The 19,003-nt window shown below is 43.4% G+C and overlaps 1 protein-coding gene across 3 annotated transcripts in view; it reads right to left on the minus strand.

Moving 5' to 3' along the window:
* Positions 1–19,003, minus strand: part of GRHL2 (grainyhead like transcription factor 2) — a 106,349-nt gene that overhangs the window by 45,658 nt on the left and 41,688 nt on the right. For 2 of the 3 annotated variants that reach the window (XM_084618270.1, XM_084618268.1), the window contains exons 6-8: positions 17,570–17,726; positions 14,715–14,826; positions 1,785–1,879 (exon numbers count right to left, since the gene is read on the minus strand). In XM_084618270.1, coding sequence (XP_084474396.1) covers positions 1,785–1,879; positions 14,715–14,826; positions 17,570–17,726 — 364 coding nt within the window. The remainder of the gene's footprint in view (positions 1–1,784; positions 1,880–14,714; positions 14,827–17,569; positions 17,727–19,003) is intronic. The other variant, XM_084618269.1, reaches the window with a different exon arrangement.

The following is a 19,003-nucleotide window of genomic DNA, read 5'->3' on the forward strand; positions in this document are numbered from 1 at the left end:
ACAACATTTAGGAAAAATTCATTTCTGATCAGTTGAAGAAAATAGTCTATTTTTTGTTTCCCTTCCCTCCTCCCCCACCACAGAAAAGTTGTAAATGAAAAATGTTCACCAGCTGTAGCCGTAGCTTTTGTTCTCAATAGCAAAATCCACCTTCTTTGAAACAGGAAACTCAGGAAAAAAATATCACTTGCCCTTCTCACATTCATTCATAGTCACTCCTGATGGCTGGTCAGATTCCTGCACTCATGCTGGGTCACCTTCACTGGTTCTAAAGCAATTTTCCTCAGTTTTACATGGCCATATGATTGCATGTTGTATCAGTATGTGACAGGGTAGTGGGGCCCAGAGGTCCAGACCCTCCCATCACATGGCAAGACCCTTTAAGATTTTGGGAGGTTCTGATGTATGCAAAGGCAGGAAATAAGAGGTACTGGTGGAAAAGAAGCAGTCCCAGGAATAAGCAGTGTTTGGGAGAAAAATCCATTACTGTTCTGTAAGGGCCCAGGAACCTTGTAGACTGGGCTGGGCAAAGCTCCCCCCTCACCCAACCCAACTGGGGATGAGTTGGGAGAAGGTAACTGGCATAATGCCGCCTGCCTCCTCCCTCATAGCAGGGCAGACATCAGCAGGAGAAGGCTGCCTGCTGAACCCTCTGAGCTTGAGGACTAATTAAGGAAAAGGAGCCAGCTGAGGGAGAAGCTGGCTAAGGCCCTACAGCTAGCCTAAGGTACAACCCAGCTCCAGGGAAGAGAGCTGGGGACTCCTGGCCTAAGAAACAGTGACCATTTGAAGTACAGTCCAAGCTTCAGGAAGGGGACTGGGGAGGCCTCCTGATCAGGACTCTCATGTAGATCCAAAGTGGGGCGTGAACTGGGGCACCTAACAAACTGAGTTACACTTTGGAGAAAGACTTAACCAATCAGACCCCACCAAGGGGGTACATGTTTTGAACCATAGTCTTGGTAACTGATTGAAAAACCCAAGTGAGCTTTGAATGCAATGCACCTGCAGAGCCATGAGAGACCACAAGGGGCATACTACAGCGAATTACCCCTGTGAAACACATTCATCTTTTCCCTTAAATTGTAGTACTGTACCAAGTTCCTAAAAGTGTCTGAATTATAACAATAAATATTTTGACAGTCTTGGATGATGGATTCCACAGAAATATAAAGAGCTTAACAAAGATTAATTAAGCCTTATGATGACACCACTTACGAGGCAGAAGAGGTATACTATACTCATGTCCATCTACAACCCCATTGAAAACTATGGCACGCAGACCCTGGAGGGCATAATTTGGCTTGCAGAATCTTTCTTACTGGTGATGATGCATGAGAAGGGAAGACCCCAGCTTGAGTCTCAGATCTCAGCTTGGGTTGGCAGATCTGGCAGTTAGAAAAAATCACCCTCTTATTATGTGTAAAACTGAGCATATTTTATATGGAAATTATTGAAAGTCAATAAATATAGACCCACACTATGCCATTTTTACAGTCACTTTTTTGCACCTCACTTTAGTAGACAGGGACCTGGCTATGTTTGAAACATTCCTCCAGGAGTCTCCTCTTGATGGGCTCCTACTCTCACACATCACCTGGCCTTGTAGAGATTCCACCATCACGCCATCAGTCAGTGAGTGACCAAGCTTTCACTGCGCTGGCTTTGAGGATGTGGAACTTGCTCACTTCTGTCTTTCATATGCTTGTTAATGGTGAATGGGGTGGAAGGTTATATTTATAAATAGCATAATAACAATACATCCACTCTGTGCTGCAACTCACCTTGGCTTCATCATTGACATCCCAAGTAAAGGACACAGCATTGTATGCAATTTCTTCAATATTCCCGATGGTGTTAAAGCTCTCCTTGTAATCAGCTGTAAGATACAACCAATAAAAATGACTTTAAGAACAGGGTTCTATCATTTATCTTCATAGTTCACAGATTCTTCTGCAAGGTTGTCCTTTGCCTTTTCATGCAGCTATGCCTAGGGGGTCAGGAAAAGCTATGGTGCTGCTCATGTTTCATTATTAAAAATGTGATTTACAAAGATGTAAGCTTTCAGCTGTTCAGAGTAATAAATCTTCCTGGAGCCGTACTCTTTATTACACTGGGCTAGCTGTATTTTTACTGGAGGTTTTACTGCTAACGTGGAACCGGTGTTTCTGTATAGGGAATGAGTGTGCTTGTTAACTTGGCAGTAGGAAGGAAAGGCTGACACTGGGAAGTTAAACAAGTTAATGGGAACATTAAAAGGAACATTTAATCGTTTATGGAAATGCATGGAGCTGAGGAGACCAATGAGCCTTGCAACGAAGTTTGAGGAAGGCTTGCAACATGCGATGCAAGTATTATTCTGGCATTGATCTGCCAGCATTGGGGGGGGGGGAGGAAGGGGGCGGGAAGTAGTGTTCTCTCCTTTCTCCACCCTCCTGCACTGCGGACTTTGCAAAGGAACTTTTCTTTCAAAGTGCAGGAAAAGTCATGTGTCCAGAGAACTCACATCTCAACTCCAGTGGTGTAGAATACTCCGACTATCTAGGAAGAAAGAGCTCAATGGGGAAGTAAGATACACAGTAGAATGCCTTTATCGGGGGCGGGGGGGGGGGGGAGGAAGGAGGCAGTGTGACTCTTCTCATTTATAGTTTGCAATGCAACCTCTCTGTGGTTTCTCTTCCTCCAAACCCTTCCTCCTATACCATGGGGAAGTTTAGCAGTGATTCTTTGGAATAAGTAACAATGCACTATTTAGGCTATAATGAAGAAGCTTATTTCTTAAAGAAACACATATTCTTTCATTATCAAACTATTTTGGAATATATGCTTTAGATAAACACAAGTTGGCTTTAGTCAAACACAAGTGGTTGGGCTCAATGTAGGGATAATTGGGTGAAACTGAATGGCCAGTGATTTACAGGAGGTCAGATTGGATGATCTAATGATCCATCTGGGCTTAAACTCTCTAAAGCTATAATTTATTTAGATCAGAAATCCTCAGAGGAGGAATGGAAAATGGTTTTAAATTGTTGGTTAAAAAGACAATTACATTTTAAATATGCAAACAAACAAAAAATGTCTATCGGTTTTTGTAACTAGGAACACTGGCCTGCCCAAGTTTATAGTGGAGATGTGAGAAAAACTAGGATCTGATCTTCCACTCCTCTAAGGAAAAGGGAGTGGAGTCAGGAACTTCAGTGTAAGCAGAATCAAGCCACTACTGTAGTTTAGATACCACAAGACTTCAATAAATCGGTTGTTGTGTAGCATACAGGCGGACGGCTGTACCTGCATGGAGCCCTGCTAAAGTCAGCTTGAGCATTTACAGGTTACCCAGCCAAGATGATGCCGATTCCAAGGGCCCCAGTTCTGCAAATGGTCCCCTCCCATTCCCTTTGAGTCAATGGGAGTTAAGGATGCTCAGCACCTCTTGGGACCACTCAGATTCTCTCCAGATAAGGCCTTGAGCAGGAAAGAATCTCTGAAGTAGTAACTGGGATTTAGGGAGGAATTTGAAGACGGAGAAAGATTTTTGTCTATTTCTAGTCATTGAGGGCCTGATCCAAAGCCCACTAAAGTCAGTGGCAGTCTTTCTGCTGGCTTCAGTGGGCTTTGAATTAAGCCCTTGGGGTCCACTTTTGCTTCCAGTGAAATCAACAAGAGTTTGCCACTGGTCTCCTTGAGCCCTTAATGCCAGATGCTACTTTACATGATTTTTTTTAAAAAAAGCTCTGATAGATTCATTGAAAGCAGAAGCAAGGCCTGCTCTACAGCGGATCCAGCTTTTACTTTTCTGTAGAATAAAAAGGATGAACCCATTTCTAAATCCAGGCCTACAGCACGAATGTATGGTTTATTGGGATCCAACTATTAGACCACCACAGGCTGCATAATTTCATTTTTACTATTCGTTGACCAAAGGATGATAATTCCTCTTAACAAACAAGCTTTCCTGGCACCAAGTTTCTCGCAGTGTCTGAATACATTTAAAGACATGATCACTTTAACAAACAAGCAAGCTCAGGTGATCATCAAAGAAAAGGAAGATAGATATTATAAATAGCTTCTTTCCAATTTGACCAGAAAGTTTTGTCTCTTTTGCAATTTAAATAAATAAACAAATCATTCACCACCAACTGCCTAACAAAAAATCCTGCTTGTTTTTATGTTAGATATAACAGGAATGTTTCCAGGGGTGTCCCCAGTGCAGTGGTTACAAACTCTCTCTGCTTTCTGATAACCGAAGGTGCAGGGCATTGGATTTTTAACAAAGGGATCTTTTCTTCCAAAAATTTAATTGGCATTAACAAAAACAAACAAACAAAACCCATGAGTGTTTAAGAACAAACAAAAACAAAAGTAACCAAACATATCCCCTCTCAATTAATTGGTTTTTTCTTCCTTAGGACCTATGATGTCATAATCTTATCAATACTCTGGTCATCCAAACAGTATTAAAAGGGAAAAACCCAATGTAAGTGAGACCTGAATTTCTAATGTAAAAAACAGCAGGAAAAAAATTGTGGGAGAAGGAAGCAGGAATATGGGAGATTTCAGCTTTTCTTTATACATCACAGAGAAGCAAAAACGGACAATAGCCCATTTTTCTCCTTTGCCAGTCTCCTTTAATATTTCTGCTCCATATCTAATCACATATTAAAAGCTTTCATATTCGTCAAAGAGAAAATGTGTGTTGATCCTCCATGGAGCATATGCTGCCTGAGAATCCCTTGAGAGCTATAATTGGACTCAGTACCAGAGGGCTGAGATTACTCAATGTAATAACTTTTATCTTAACTTTTACCTGCATCTGCGCTTCAGAAGTATGTTGATTCATAGCTTTGTACTCAGTTGCATAAAGAGAATGTTTTACATTCTGTAAGTGATGGCCCTATCTGAATTTGATATTCTTTTTCTCAACCTTGTTATTCCTTTAAGAAAAATGAACATTATCTAGGTTTTCAAAAAAAATAATTAAGAAGCAACAATAATTTCAAATTTCAAAAGTGCCAGTGTTGTGGGTGTGATGAGGGAGAGACGTGTAATTCATATAAATTTCTCTGCTTTGAAGAACAGGGATGCTGTCTGGTCTAGTGAAACAACATGCCTGAAATGCTTGAAACAGTTTGGATCAAACAATCCAGAACGTTCAGACCACATGAACCATGGCATGAAACTTTCAGTGGAGCCAAGCAATGGGACACAGTGAATGTGTACAGAGATGGTCTCTGGGCTTTTTTATCCCCACTGTGAACACAGGTCATCTTTCTAAATGAACACATTGGTTTTCCTGTTTATAAGGAGAGTGTAAGCAAGAAGAATTAGGAGATATACATATGTAGTTTAATATGCACATGCACCCACCTTTCCACCCACCCCTTCGATTTATGATTCACCCAAAAATGCCTTGTGCAAATGATTGCTGCACATGAGCATGCTATGTAGGTGTATCTTGGAAAAGGGTGAACAAGATTTCTTGTAAAGACATATGTTTTCTTCATGTAAAAGACAATAAGTACCCACCATCCCACCAGTATCTCTCTTCCCCCAAAACACACCCCCATTTCCTTAATTGCCATACACAAATCTCAGGAAATGTGTGACATGCCATTTAAAAGCAGAGCTGCACATCATTCCCTCCAGCTCAAAGATAACTAAAGAAGCCAGAGCAGATAAGTCAGCATTTCTGTTTTTGAAATTGACTTACTGTAGCTGTTTTAAGCATCAATCTGGTTGAGGCCTCTAGGTGTTACCTTAGTATAAATGTTAACTAACGATAAACTGTCATTTAGAAATCATTTCCCTGGATATTGGAAAGTTGCCATCATTATACTTTCTCCTCTCAAGCTGCTACTGCTTTAACAGAAATAGAAAACTGGGGTTCTTTGATATGCAAGAAAATGGCTCTGCAAGAATTATTTCCATTTTGTTTGGGAAATTCTATATGAAACCAATATTGAAATTTGCAGTCTATTAAAACACTATAAATTCATTACTTGGGTACAAGCTTGCCTGGGTTATATGCTATGGGTAACTGTTTTTGTTTTAAGCATCCAAATGATACCAATATTAGATAAAATATAGGTAAAACTGTACCACTGTTGGTCATATTATGGTATCAATACTGGCCAAATGATGTTGTAATGTAATCTGCTTCTATGCTCCATTGTTTCTGAAGAGAAAGTCAGTGCACTGTGGGATGTCTGAGCATGTAAGTGTTAAAAGGTCAGAAATATTTCCCAGTCCTCCTACGGAAGGAAAGAGGTGAGGTGGAAGTGCCTACCTCCTTTTCTGCAAAAATCCATACCTACATTTAGCCTTGATTTTGCAAAGCTCCTTTGCTCCCTGCTAATTAAGGGCTTAAGCCCTTAAATTCTTTCTTATTTAGAACAGTACTTAAGCAACTGCTTAAGTTTAAGCATGTGCTTGTCCCATTAAAGTAATTGGGACTTAAGTTTATACTTAGAGTTAAGTATATGCTTAGGGACTTTGGATGGGGAAATAGAACTCTAGGGTATTTATACTGGGCTCCCATTGCTGAAGAATCTAAATATCTCACAATCTTTAGCATACTTATCCTCCCAACACCTTGTGTAGTAGGGAAGTGCTCTTAGCTGCATTTTACCGATGAGGCTCAGAGAGTTAAGTGATTTGGCCAAGGTCACAAGTCTGTGGTGGAACAGAGAATAGAACAAAGGCCTCAAAAGTGCCCACCTAGCACCTTAACCACCTCTTCCACCCTAGCTGGAGCACTAAATCAAAGTGTACCAAGTTAGCCATCCCTGTGTATCTGGAGTGAGCTGGAGCAGGCTACCCAGCTTCCCCCTTGCCCCAAGAAGACAACCTTATATCAGAGAGAGAAGTGTTCTTCAGGGACAGCCCTATGCCATAGGGGAAGGCAGAGAAAGGATACTGAGGCTATCAGAAGCTATTTGTATTTGGAGGCTGGTTATGTGTCTGAATGTCATCTAAATATTTGGACTCCTGAATATAGACATCATCCAACTATCAACTGATTCTTCCTCCCACAGCTAGTCCCAATATCAGCTAAGGCTCCCTCCCACTGTTAGCTGTTCAACAGGGAGACCCACAGGAAATCAGCAAGTGTGACACACTGCACTGCCGAAGATGAGGCCGTGCTTACAGTTATCCTTCAGGAGGCTCATCTTTTCAGCAGCGAGGGGGGAAAAGGAGTCTTCAGTTCGGCAAAGTGTCCGGAGTGTTTTCTTCAGACTCCCTCTGCCTCTGTTTGGTCTCTCCAGCCTTGAGGTGCATAACTGAGGAGTGGGAAAACTGACTTCTTGCAAGTTCCAGGGGTTGTCAATACAAATTTGCATCATTTCAGCATTTGATTTACTGCTAACACACATATCTTCTTTTAATGGAAGACAAAAAGGGAGTCACAAGCTGTTCACCTGTGAACAGCTGTGCTCTGGCTTCACTCCATGCTCTCAATACTGAAGCAAACCTGGACACTGAGACTGAGACCTCAACCTACCATGGAACCTTAGTTCATTCACATGATCAGTAGATGATGTTTTTCTGCAAACTTCACGGTAGAGATGAGCCCAAGCCAAACCCCCGGATCTGGACTCTCCTGAATTTGGCTCCACATCTGCAGTTTGCAGCTCAAGCCCATCTCTAATTCAAAGAAGCAGAACAATGCACAGAAGCTGATGACAGGAGCATCTAAAAAGAAGTAACGTGATGGAATATTGGCAGAGACACATGGACACCACTGCAGCTAGGAGGTATCACAGCTGGAACCTTCAGCACCAGCCCCTATTACAGGGGTCGGCAACCTTTCAGAAGTGGTGGGCCGAGTCTTCATTTATTCACTTTACTTTAAGGTTTCGCGTGCCAGTAATACATTTTAACATTTTTTAGAAGGTCTCGCTCTATAAGTCTATATATTATATAACGAAACTATTGTCGTATGTAAAGTAAACAAGGTTTTCAAAATGTTTAAGAAGCTTCATTTAAAATTAAATTAAAATGCTGATCTTATGCTGCCGGCCAGCTCAGCCCGCTGCCAGCCTGGGGTTCCGTTCACCCAGGCCAGCAGCAGGCTGAGCGGGGCCGGCGGCTGGGACTCCGGCTGGCAAGGGGCCAGCAGCCAGAACCGCAGACCGGCAGCGGGCTGAGCGGGGCCGGCGGCTGGGACCCCAGACCGGCAGCGGGCTGAGCAGCTCAGCCTGCTGCCGGTCTGGGATCTCGGCCCTGCCCACACAGAGTGGGTACCTACCTTCTCCCTGGTTCTAGCCCATTCACTTCCTCTCTCTCTGCACTGAGCTGAGGGTGGAAGTGCACTGAGCACAGGGCTGGGGGTGAAGGGGCAGGCTGGGGAATGGGATGTAGGGCCTGGCCAAGAGCTAGAATGAGGGAGGGGGTCAGGGTTGGGGCAGGAGGTTTGGGTGTGGAGTGCTTACCTGGGCAGCTCCCATTTGGTGCAAGAGGTGCAGGTGGGAATGTGGGGGTGTGTGTGCAGGAGCTCCCGTTTGGTGCTCAGGGTGGCGGTGGGAATATGGGAGGTGCAAGAGTCAGGACATCGGATGGGGGGGGGTGCAGGAGTCAGGGCATGGGGTGGGGGGATGGGCATGTGGGGGGGCTGGAGTCAGGCCTGGGGGCATGTGAGGGGGGTGCAGGAGTCAGGACAGAGGGTTGGGAGTGTGTGAGGGTGGTGCAGGGGTCAGGGCAGGGGGCTGGGAGTGTGTGTGGGGGTGTAGGGGTCAGGGCAGATGGCTGGGGGTGTGGGCTAGGATCGTGGGGGTGCTCCCAGCCCCCTGCTCAGAGTGGCTCACAGCAGGGAGCTGGAGGGGATATGCCCTGATTCAACGCCCCCTTCCCTGCCTCCTCCCCAGCGCTGCTCTGGCTAGGCTTCTCCCCCTCCCTCGCAAGGGCCATCAGCTGATGGGCGGTAGGGAAGGAGAGGAGGAAGGGAAAGAATCCAGCACGCTGTGGGAAGAGGTGGGGGAGGGGGGAGCTTGCCTGCCCTGCAGCAGCTGGCAGGACCAAGCTTCTTCACCCTGCCCCCACGGGGGAGCGGAGAAGAGCGGGCCAGGGCGGGCAGGATTTTTAATGGCTTGCTGCTGCCTGCCGGGGTCCCGGCCTGGATTCTGCAGCGGGCTGAGTGGGGCCGGTGGCTGGGACCCGGCAGGCAGCAGCGTGCCATTAAAAATCGGCTCGCATGCCGTCTTTGGCACGCGTGCCATAGGTTGCTGACCCCTGCCCTATTCTCTGAGCTAAAGGAATTACTCCTTTAGCTCTGAGCATCATTGTTGTTCTGTAGGCCATGCTTTATGTTAAGGATATATTAATGAATAATTTATAACAAATAGTTTATAGTGAATGATTAATAGAGGTTATAAGCATGTAACAGGCATGAATAATATGTGATATAGAGAGTTATAAGTAAGGCTGCGATTTAGTCACGGAGATCACTGGGACTTCCAAAGACCTCTGTGACTTTAGCCAGTGCTGGCTGGGAGCTGCAGGGTCCCCAGTCCCCTTCCCCCGCAGCTCCTGGCCACCATGGGCGGCGGGGGGGGCTTGGCCACTCCCTGCCTCCGCAGGTGGCAGGGGGGTCCCGTGCTATGCCCTGCCACTGCGGGCAGCAGGGGTGACCCAGCGGCAAGGAATCCCAGCTGCTCATGGCCACCTCGGGAGGCAGGGGGAACCCAGCGGCAGGGGGGATCCCCACTGCTCCCATGCACCGGGACCAACGAGAGGAACCCCCGGAGCTCCCAGCTGCTGCAGGCAGCAAGGGGGACCCCAGGAGCTCCCAGCTCCAGCAGGGGGACCCTGGAGTTCCTAACCCTCTCCTCCCGCAGCTGCCCAGGCTCCCCCTTTTGTCATGGGTATTTTTAGTAAAAGTCAGGGACAGGTCACGGGCTTCCCTGAATTTTTCATTATTGCCCGTGACCTGTAGGTGACTTTTACTAAAAATATTCGTGACAAAAACTTAGCATTAGCTATAAGCACATCAGTACAAGGTGCTATAGATGGTTATACCAATCTATGGCAATTTACTACAACATAAATTAATCATTTCTTAATCCTTCATAAACTATCCTGTATTTTTAATATGAAGTATGTGCAATATGCATTACTTGTACCATGCCTAAAGGTGTTGTAGGTGCCTCAGGAAAGATAGCTAGACAATATCCTGCCTCAAAGTGCTTACAAGCTGGAATATAGAAATGACCCAGCCAGTTAACATGAGAACAGACCAGAAAGGAGTGTCTTGGACCAGTCACGAGCAGGAGACATGATCACAAACACTAAGCTAGTTTATTGTTATGTTAGCACTCTTGAGAATGAAAATTCTTCCACTCCAAGAGGAAGCTGGTAACTATTGAATTATCTTTAAGAAGGCCCTGATATTGTACTCTAGATGCAACAGAAACAGAAGCATGAGGAATAATAAACTGACTATAAATAATAAGCACTACAAAGATCAGTGTGTTCATTAGTTAACATCTAGATCTACATGCAAATACAATTTCATGAAAATTTAGACACGATGTTGCATAATGTCTTCTGTCTCTGTCACAACTTGGCCCAGTGTGTGGAATAGATGTAGCATAGACTAAGCACCGAGTTATTATTGTCCCATGAAAAAGAAAAGTGCAACAGTTTTGAGGAGCACAGTGTTTGAAAGCTCATGTATGAACTATACTGGACAATCATCTTGTTCCAAAGTGGCAGCATCATTTGTGACACCAGCAGTTTGGAAGCCCAATGTCCAACATCTTAATTTGTGATTAAAGGAAAATCTGTTTTGTAAACATTTTATTTGGCAATGGTAACCACCAAAGAGCTTATTTCAATTGCACTTAACTGAAATATCATACAGGAGTGCCTACAGTGCAAGAGCTTATTCCTGAGAAATGTTTTGGCAAATTTAGATCCATATTAAATAGTTCTCGTGTTTGACATTGAACATTGTACCATTAAACCTAGTTATTCCAGGTTTCATTCAAGTTTACAATTACAGTCTAAATAAAAACTACAGATAGGAGTGCCTGGACGTCAGTGCCGGCCTATTTCTCTTCAAATTAATACAAATATAAAATACATTAATTTTAGCATATATAACACACTGCTTATGCACAGCATTCATTTTGCTGTACTCCGGTATATTGAACACACACTGTAGATTTACTTGTTTGGGCAAGGGGCCTAAAATGTATCAATTAAACCATTGTGAAATCCTGGTCCATTGAAGTCAGTAGGAATTTCACCCCATGTCATCAAAGGTGCAAAGGTATGAACATTGGTACTGCAGCATGTATGTACTAGTGCCAAAATATACAGCTTTAAATAATACTTGTGACATGATATAACTTCTCTCTACATTTGCTCTGTTAGTGTATTTCCTATGACAACTACACAGACAGATTAATTTGGCCTGGGAGCTGAAAGGGAATTTTTAATTAATCTTCCTCGACGGATGGACAGTTTTCAACTGGAATCACTAGGGCCAGGTTGGTAGGAAGGAACTCAGTAACAGCACCTTAGTAGTTCTCACCAAATAGGTGGGTTACTAAACAATCCTAGTCTGAGACCTTGTCTGTGCTACACAATTACACTGCAGTAATTACTCCATTTTTCATGTCCACACTGCCCTTCCTCTGCCTGTGGCACACATCCTCACGAGGAGCCCTTCCACTGATTTATGAAGGGCAGTGTGGGGAGCTGGCGCCTGGCAGTCGGGCTCCCGGGTGGGAGCTCTGGGGGAGCTGAGAGCCTGGGCTCTCAGTGCCGGGCAGGGAGACTCCATCTCTGAGCCATGCACAGAGCCCACAGCCCAGGTTCTCACCACAGGCTGCAAGGCTCCAGCTGTCAGCATTGCAAGGCTCACAGCTGGAACACTTCTCCTGCCCTGGGGGCTCAGTTTCAAAACAGGGACCCTACCAGCAGTGAAACGGACATGCTCAGCAATGCAAGTAACTACAAACTATGAACCACATCGAATTAAGTCTTACGCCTCTTGCCAAGGTGTTTATGTTAACCAGCGTACCGGGTGAGTTACAGCAGCAGGAGGAACACTGTAGTGTGTACGCTTACAGAGTAGGTCAACAAAAACTGCTTTACGTTGACCTAATTCTGTGGTGTAGACCTGGCCCCAGTAGAGGCTGGCAGCATCGGAAAGTGGACAGGCAAACCTGATGTTCTCTGTCTGGGCTGAGAGCCTAGGGACTGCTCCCAGTACAGGTGATCTTTGATTACTCCTTTGTTTTTACCAGTGCTATTTTCTCTGCCATCTCCAAATCCTGCTTTTCTCATTCCTTCCCATCCCTCCCTGCACTCAATCGTTTGGTTCCCTCAGGCAGTCAAAACAAGGTAAACTCTGCCTGCTTTGGTCTAGCAAACTCCATAGGCCAGAATCTGCTGCAGATTACTGGGTATGTAAACTGCACATGGGGGGGCGGGGAGTGGGGAGAGCTATTGAAGTCAAGACACTCCCACAGATTTGGACTTTAGGTGGAAGGTGGAAGGCAGCAGGTGGAAGCTCTGCCAGTGATGAGATCTTCCCAAGCACATGGGGAGGGCAGTTGCAGGCTCTCAGAGAATCTCATAAATGCCTCTGGTGGGATGAGTAATAAATAAGCTTATCAAGATAACTCATCAGGATTCAAACAGCTTTGTCTCACCAAAAACTGGGAGTAAACAGTTAAAAGCAGAAAACAAAGGGTGATGGGGAGTGCTGTGCGCTCACTGGCAGTCACTCATGCAGACTCTGAGCTCCTGAGCAGACACCAAGAATGGATATTTGCACATGTATATTGTTTTGCAGCACTGCTTTCTAATAGCAGGAATGTTTTATAGTAATGGACGTCTTCGTAGCAGGATCAATTTAGATTTAGGAATGGAGTTTCTGTATGTTTCCCTTTTTCACATTTTCTAGGGCATAGTATGGGAAGTGCTGAATGGACATGATGTTGTAGCATCTTGGGCCCTAATCCTACAACAGACAGGGGGCAAATGGACTGCTGTGTCTGCACAGAGACTCATTATTTGATTTTGATGGGGCCCTGTGTGGATGTAGCAGTCCACCAGTTCACTATCTTTAAAGAATCAGGCTTCGGAAAGAGTCTATAACAGTGTTGGGTGAAAGATCATGCCTTGGTCAATGAACCTGCTTTTTTAAAAAAAATAAAGAACCTTGCCTTAGACAGTATCAGTGGAGGCGTATTAGAAACATGGAATTTTTTCACATTTAGTCACAGTATGGCTGCTTGCCTTAACCTGCTGCTAAATGAAAACACCTGAGAAATACAGAGAGGAGGCACAATTTGGGGGTAAGTCCAACCTTGTAAGAATACCACTCAAGAAAACAAGGCCAGCAAATAAACTGGAATATTGATTCATTCCCTTGAAACCAAATAGTGAATTTCTCAGAGACAGCATTCAGCTGTACTATTATTAGAAGCCTTATTTTCCCAGGACCAAACATGATTCCATGAGGTTGGACACTATTAGATGATTACTGACAATTTCTGGAATTTCTTCCAACTAAAACAACACCCCTGCCCACCAATCACTGTTATTTAATACATTGAACATTCAGCTGTTGACCGCAGTGTAGACATTATAAAAATAACTGATAAAGCTACTTATTTTCAAAATCAATGTCAAGAAATAAATAGGAGAAAGCTTTTAAGAGCCAATCTTTACAGGCTAATTATGAGTCCTCATTAGTGTTCTAATTAAAGATTAACAAAACAGATGCCCTGATTCAGCAAAGCATCTAAGCATGTGCTCAAGTCCCAGTGACTTCAATAGGACTTAAGCACATGCTTAACTTTAAGCATGTGAGTAACCCTATCCTTTTTCAACAAAGCACTTAGGCACATACTTAAGCTTAGGCATTTGTCTATATGGGAAAGTTTCACCAGTGACACCAGTATAATTATACTTGTATAGTTAAACCACTGTAGTTATACTGGTAGAACTCCTCAAGGGGGCATTCCTATTCCAGAATAAGTGTGGCTTTTTTTTTTTTTTTTTGCGTAGTTTAAACAGTTTACAAGGAAATGTAAATTAAATCAGGAAAAGACATTCTTATACTGGAATAAGACTGTCCACACAGGAGGTTATACCCATATAACTAGAGTGGTTTAAATTCAGCCTTATCTTATACCAGTATAACTTTCCCCATAGACAAGCCCTAAAAGAGAGCTATCTAGAAACAGAGGGACAGCTTAGACATTCAAATAAAAAAAAACTGCTTGGGACATTCCACGAGTTTAGGTTTGAAAAGTTCCCAAAGTATCATCCTTTCTGTTGAGAAGAGTTTTCCCCATTTAGAGGAGTTGGAGTGCATGGGGCATAGGTTTCCCATCAATGGAGGAGTTGTGGGCATGATATTCTCTGAGTCCCACATGACAGCACAGCTCTTTCACTGGTTCTTTTGTTGCATCCTCTTCCCCTTAGCCCAATTCTCAATAGGGCTGAGCAATTGCTAACAGTTGTCACAAAGCTTTGACCTGTAATCACTAGGTAGTCCGGGTGTTAAAAAGTTCTACCACCTGTGGTAATTTTGTACAGTATTTGCAATGCTGTTCACATATAAATTGCATTTACCTTTTACAGAGTCGATATTTCCCTCTTTGAATGTTCTATTCCCTCACATAATAGCAAGCTGTGTTTCTCTACATTTCAATATGGAGTATGGAGGAGAATATAAATTCTTAAAACTACTCACTTACCAATGTCAAGGACCCTCTGTTTAGCTGTGTGCTGCCGAGAATGCCAGTATTTCCAATACTTCAGCTGTTCCTCTCGGTTTTTATCTTCACTGAATACAACCATGACCACACTCTACAGAAAAGGGGAGTGGAGACTATATTACTGGCAGTACCTCGCGTTTAATTAATTCTGAGATGCCTAAGTACTAGAAACGTCCACCTGCCTCCATTGCCACTAGAAAATCTGCCCTTGAAGGGAATACCATTCAGTGTTTTGTATTCTCGCCCTACATGTGTGATGCATTTAATATTTGTGTGCAATAGAAAGGTAATTTAAAAATAAAGCCGGGACAATGATGATGGTTTTTGTGGAGTTTGAATAAAATGTGACTGAGTATTTAAATGTAAGAGGGCTGTGTTTCATACTGCTAAAAGTGGTGATCTCAAAAGCAAAAGCATCCCAGATTCTAATCCTGACTGAGATACTTGGAATAAGTCATTTGGACTCATTGGGCCTTTAGAAGATTATATAAAAGTAGGAATGATATGCTCGGTATGATAGCAGCTCTTCTGGGTAAAAGAAATGTACACAAAAAGTTCCTATAATGCTGCAATCAACTAAGTGTGGAGGGGTGGGGTGAGGTGGGGGGCAGGATTGGGGACAGCACCGCAGGAAAATCAGAAGTGCAGCAGGAAATATCATTGTGAATTTTCTTGTTGTTTAAAAAAATATATAGCCACAAATTGATTTAACAGAGCTGAAAATACACCCTAACAAAAAAGCAGTATTTTAGTGCCTGCAACAGTCAACAATTCAGACAAACTACAGCCTGTAATGTTTAATGTTTGAGCTACTTTCAAACAGGTGTTTTCATATGTGATGAGCAGCAGTCATTAAAAAATAGTGTTCTTTGTCTGCATTTGTGGATATACCACTTCATATATTTCTTAGTCCAGTGGTCCCCAAACTTTTCAGAGTAGCACCCGCTCTTACCCCTGGCCATGCCTCTCCTCAGAAGCTAGGGCTGAGAGCGGAGCCATGGCTCCCCGGGGAGGGAGGAGAGGTGAAGGCCTGGAAAGAGGCAAGGGGTCCGAGGTTGGGGCGCAGCTGGGGGTGGGCCTGGAGTCGAGGCAGGAGCTGTGGCCAGGGGACTGGGCTGGGCCGGAGCAGAGCTGGGGGCGCAGTGGGGCTGGGTAGCCTTCCCTCTCTGCCCTTGAACGTTCCTCCACACACACCCCAGGGAGGGTCACGCTCCAAAGTTTGGGGACCACTGCCTTAGTCCCAAGGACCCATCTATGTCAGAAGTCTTGCATATATTTTCATTTTTACCACAATGCTATATGGGTTTTTTACTGAGCCTCATTTGAATTTACATTTCAAGTTCTGGATTCATTTTGCTCTAATTAGGTGATACCAAAAACCAAACCAAAACAAATTGTAAATTCACTCTACATCTTAACTCTGTAGTTATAAAAGCTCAGGAAAAAACTTGCCGATTTAAGCACATTTAATAAAAATTCTGTCTGCATCACAAACGCTGCATGCTAAAGTAACCTGAAATTATAGAAAACAAAAAATAGCCCCTTCAATGTGTTCCTTTTGTTCTTAGCTGAAGAAGGTTTTCCCAATCTCCACACAAATTCCCCATAAATAGCCTCCCACCTTGAATCACCAAACTGTTTAAAAAAATGGCTGTCTCTGAATGTAAAGTCTCCCAAAACAAGTGTGAGATAAAGAGCACAATTTATGGTGTTCCCTTGGACCTGATCTAGTGCAATGACATTGCTGAATAGCCTCTTGCTAACTGCAATTGACTTTGCAGCAGGCATTTGTTCTAGGATTATATTCATATTTTCTCCCTTCTAGCAGGGTTTGAGGGTTGTCCCCAAACTGTCTCAGAAGGGGTTATGTCATAAATCTGGTAACCCCTTTAAGAGATCTAATCATCTAAGAGCCTCAATAAACAGATTTATTTCATCTTGCTTTAATCCCCCACTGTGTCTCTGACACACAGCAAGAAAACCATGTTGCGAATGAGATTGGACTACAGTAGCCGCAGCGTTCTCAGCCTGGTAGTATTTCATCTGCTTCACCTACTTGCTGCACTTTGAGCTTCAGGGGACAGTGCCATTCTCAGGGCAGCAGCTTTGAGGCTCATTTTTCATTTCAAGTCTAATGGGTGATCACCAATTAATCTGAAAGATAACTGGGTGAGCCCAGTGTGTTCACCACAGTTTGATTGTCACAGCTCTGCTTCAGAAGCTGAGAACTGAGATGAAGCTGTAAATCTGATTTCCAAGGTGGGAATCTCCATAAAGGTTGCGTTCTTCTTGAATATAAAACAGCTCACATGCATAAACCACGCTTGATTTGATTTTTAAAACAGATCATTAGTAAATTAATGGCCCAATACTGCCAGCTGCTAATGCCCTCAACTTCCCATGACTTGAGTGGGAGCTGGGAGAGCTCACTCAGCACCTCACAGGTTTGGGCCACGAGGACTCAAGCCGGTGCTTAACATTGGATGTCAGTGCAATTTAAGCATGTGCTTAAAGTTAAGCAGAGGAATAAGTGCTTTGCTGAATCAGGCCCATGAATGGTTCCACTGAAGTCAATGGGAGTACTCGTGCTGAAAGTGTCTTGCTGAATCATGGCCTTAGACAGTTATATACTCAACTGGGCAGCTCATGAGATGGGACTGAAAAAGGACTAAAAAATATACAGCACATATCCATAGCTGATAACTTTTCCCCATATTTCTGTTGGTGTTGTAGCCAAGTGTTTCTGCTGTTCCCACAAGAAAAATAAAACAAACCAAGAGCAACCCCTGAACGTTACGGCAGAGTTCTGTTCTGTATAGCAAAGGCTGCCATACCCTGACTTTGCTGATGGGATGTCGGAAACACTTGTTGTCACCCGTCTCGCTCAGAGTAATGGCATAAAACTGTCCTTTGTTCAAATAGGTCATTGGTCCTTCCCCTTGCTTTTGACGCAGAGATTTGGTAGCTTCTAGAGTATACTGAAAAGTGCTGCTGTGAGAGAGAAAGAGAGAGAGAGAGAGAGATCAAACAATCTCCATGACTTTTCCTTTTCTTTTTGTCCTTATTTATTTATACATTTCACAAGCGTACAGATGGTATTGGCATAAAACTAATAGGAAACTAAATAGCAATAATGATGGGAAAAGGTCAAAATACGTAAAAACAGAGACAGGTGATTCAATAACTAAAATGCTCTTCCTTTAAATCCATCAAATCTGGAATTCATTAAGAATAGACTAGCTAGATTATAAGCCTCTTTGGGCAGAGACTGTCTCTTTAGTTTCTCTGTACATAACTATGGTCAACTATGGGCCTCTATATACACCCCAGTGATGAGGGTGCTGACTAATAGGTGGAATAGAGATTGGTTCACCGCTAGTAAGGGGAGCTAAGCTGCCGCTATGAACATTTGAACCTGCAGCTGGCACAGGAAGAAGAGTCCAATGAGAGGAACACAGAAGCTGCTGCGATGGTGTGTGGGAGGAACAAGACTCCTGACTACTGTTCGAGGAGATGGGAAAGGGGAATAGCAGAGTTGGGTTAATTTTTTTAAAGACAAATTAGAATCTAATTTTTAAGGGTATCTTTAGAAATGAACCCGACGGTGCAGAATACCTAGATTTCTCTGGTCGTGCAATTGATGAATAATACAATTAGAAAAAATAAAAGACAAGACATTAGTGATGTCATCGTATGGGAATTAGGATTTTGGAAGGGGAGATGTTCCATATGAGAAACTGCACCTTTATCTGTGGTGCACACTATGAAAAAGTTTGAAAATCTCTGTCCTATAGACTCCTTCCCTACATACACTCTTCACAGAACACTGTCTATTGGCAACCTACCACGCTGCATTACGACAATTCAGTATATTCATCCCCATCACACTATAGTAAAACTTGCTGAATAAATGTTTCCCTTCAAAATACTTTTACAGACACCATGATGGAAAGAGTCATTTACAGGATATTGCCACAAGTTGAAGAAAATAATACCTTCTCAAAGGTCTGAATTCAACAAAGCATTTAAGCACTACTGAATCAGGGCCAAAAGCAAGAACATGCTAAACCAAAAGGTTATGGTGTCCTTGAATTTCTAGTCTAAAAGAAATTAACTCTGATGTCATACCATTGCCTCTGACAATATGAAAAGGAAATAAGGCAAAGACCAAAACACTGTTTATCTTATTTTTAGCCACCAAATAAAAAAACAACCAAAATTCAGTAATAACAAGAATTTTTTTTCAAATCTTACCCAAAGAGATGGAA

The sequence above is a fragment of the Lepidochelys olivacea genome (genome assembly GCF_965140295.1).
Source record: "Lepidochelys olivacea isolate rLepOli2 genome assembly, chromosome: 2".
Classification (NCBI taxonomy): Eukaryota; Metazoa; Chordata; order Testudines; family Cheloniidae; genus Lepidochelys; species Lepidochelys olivacea.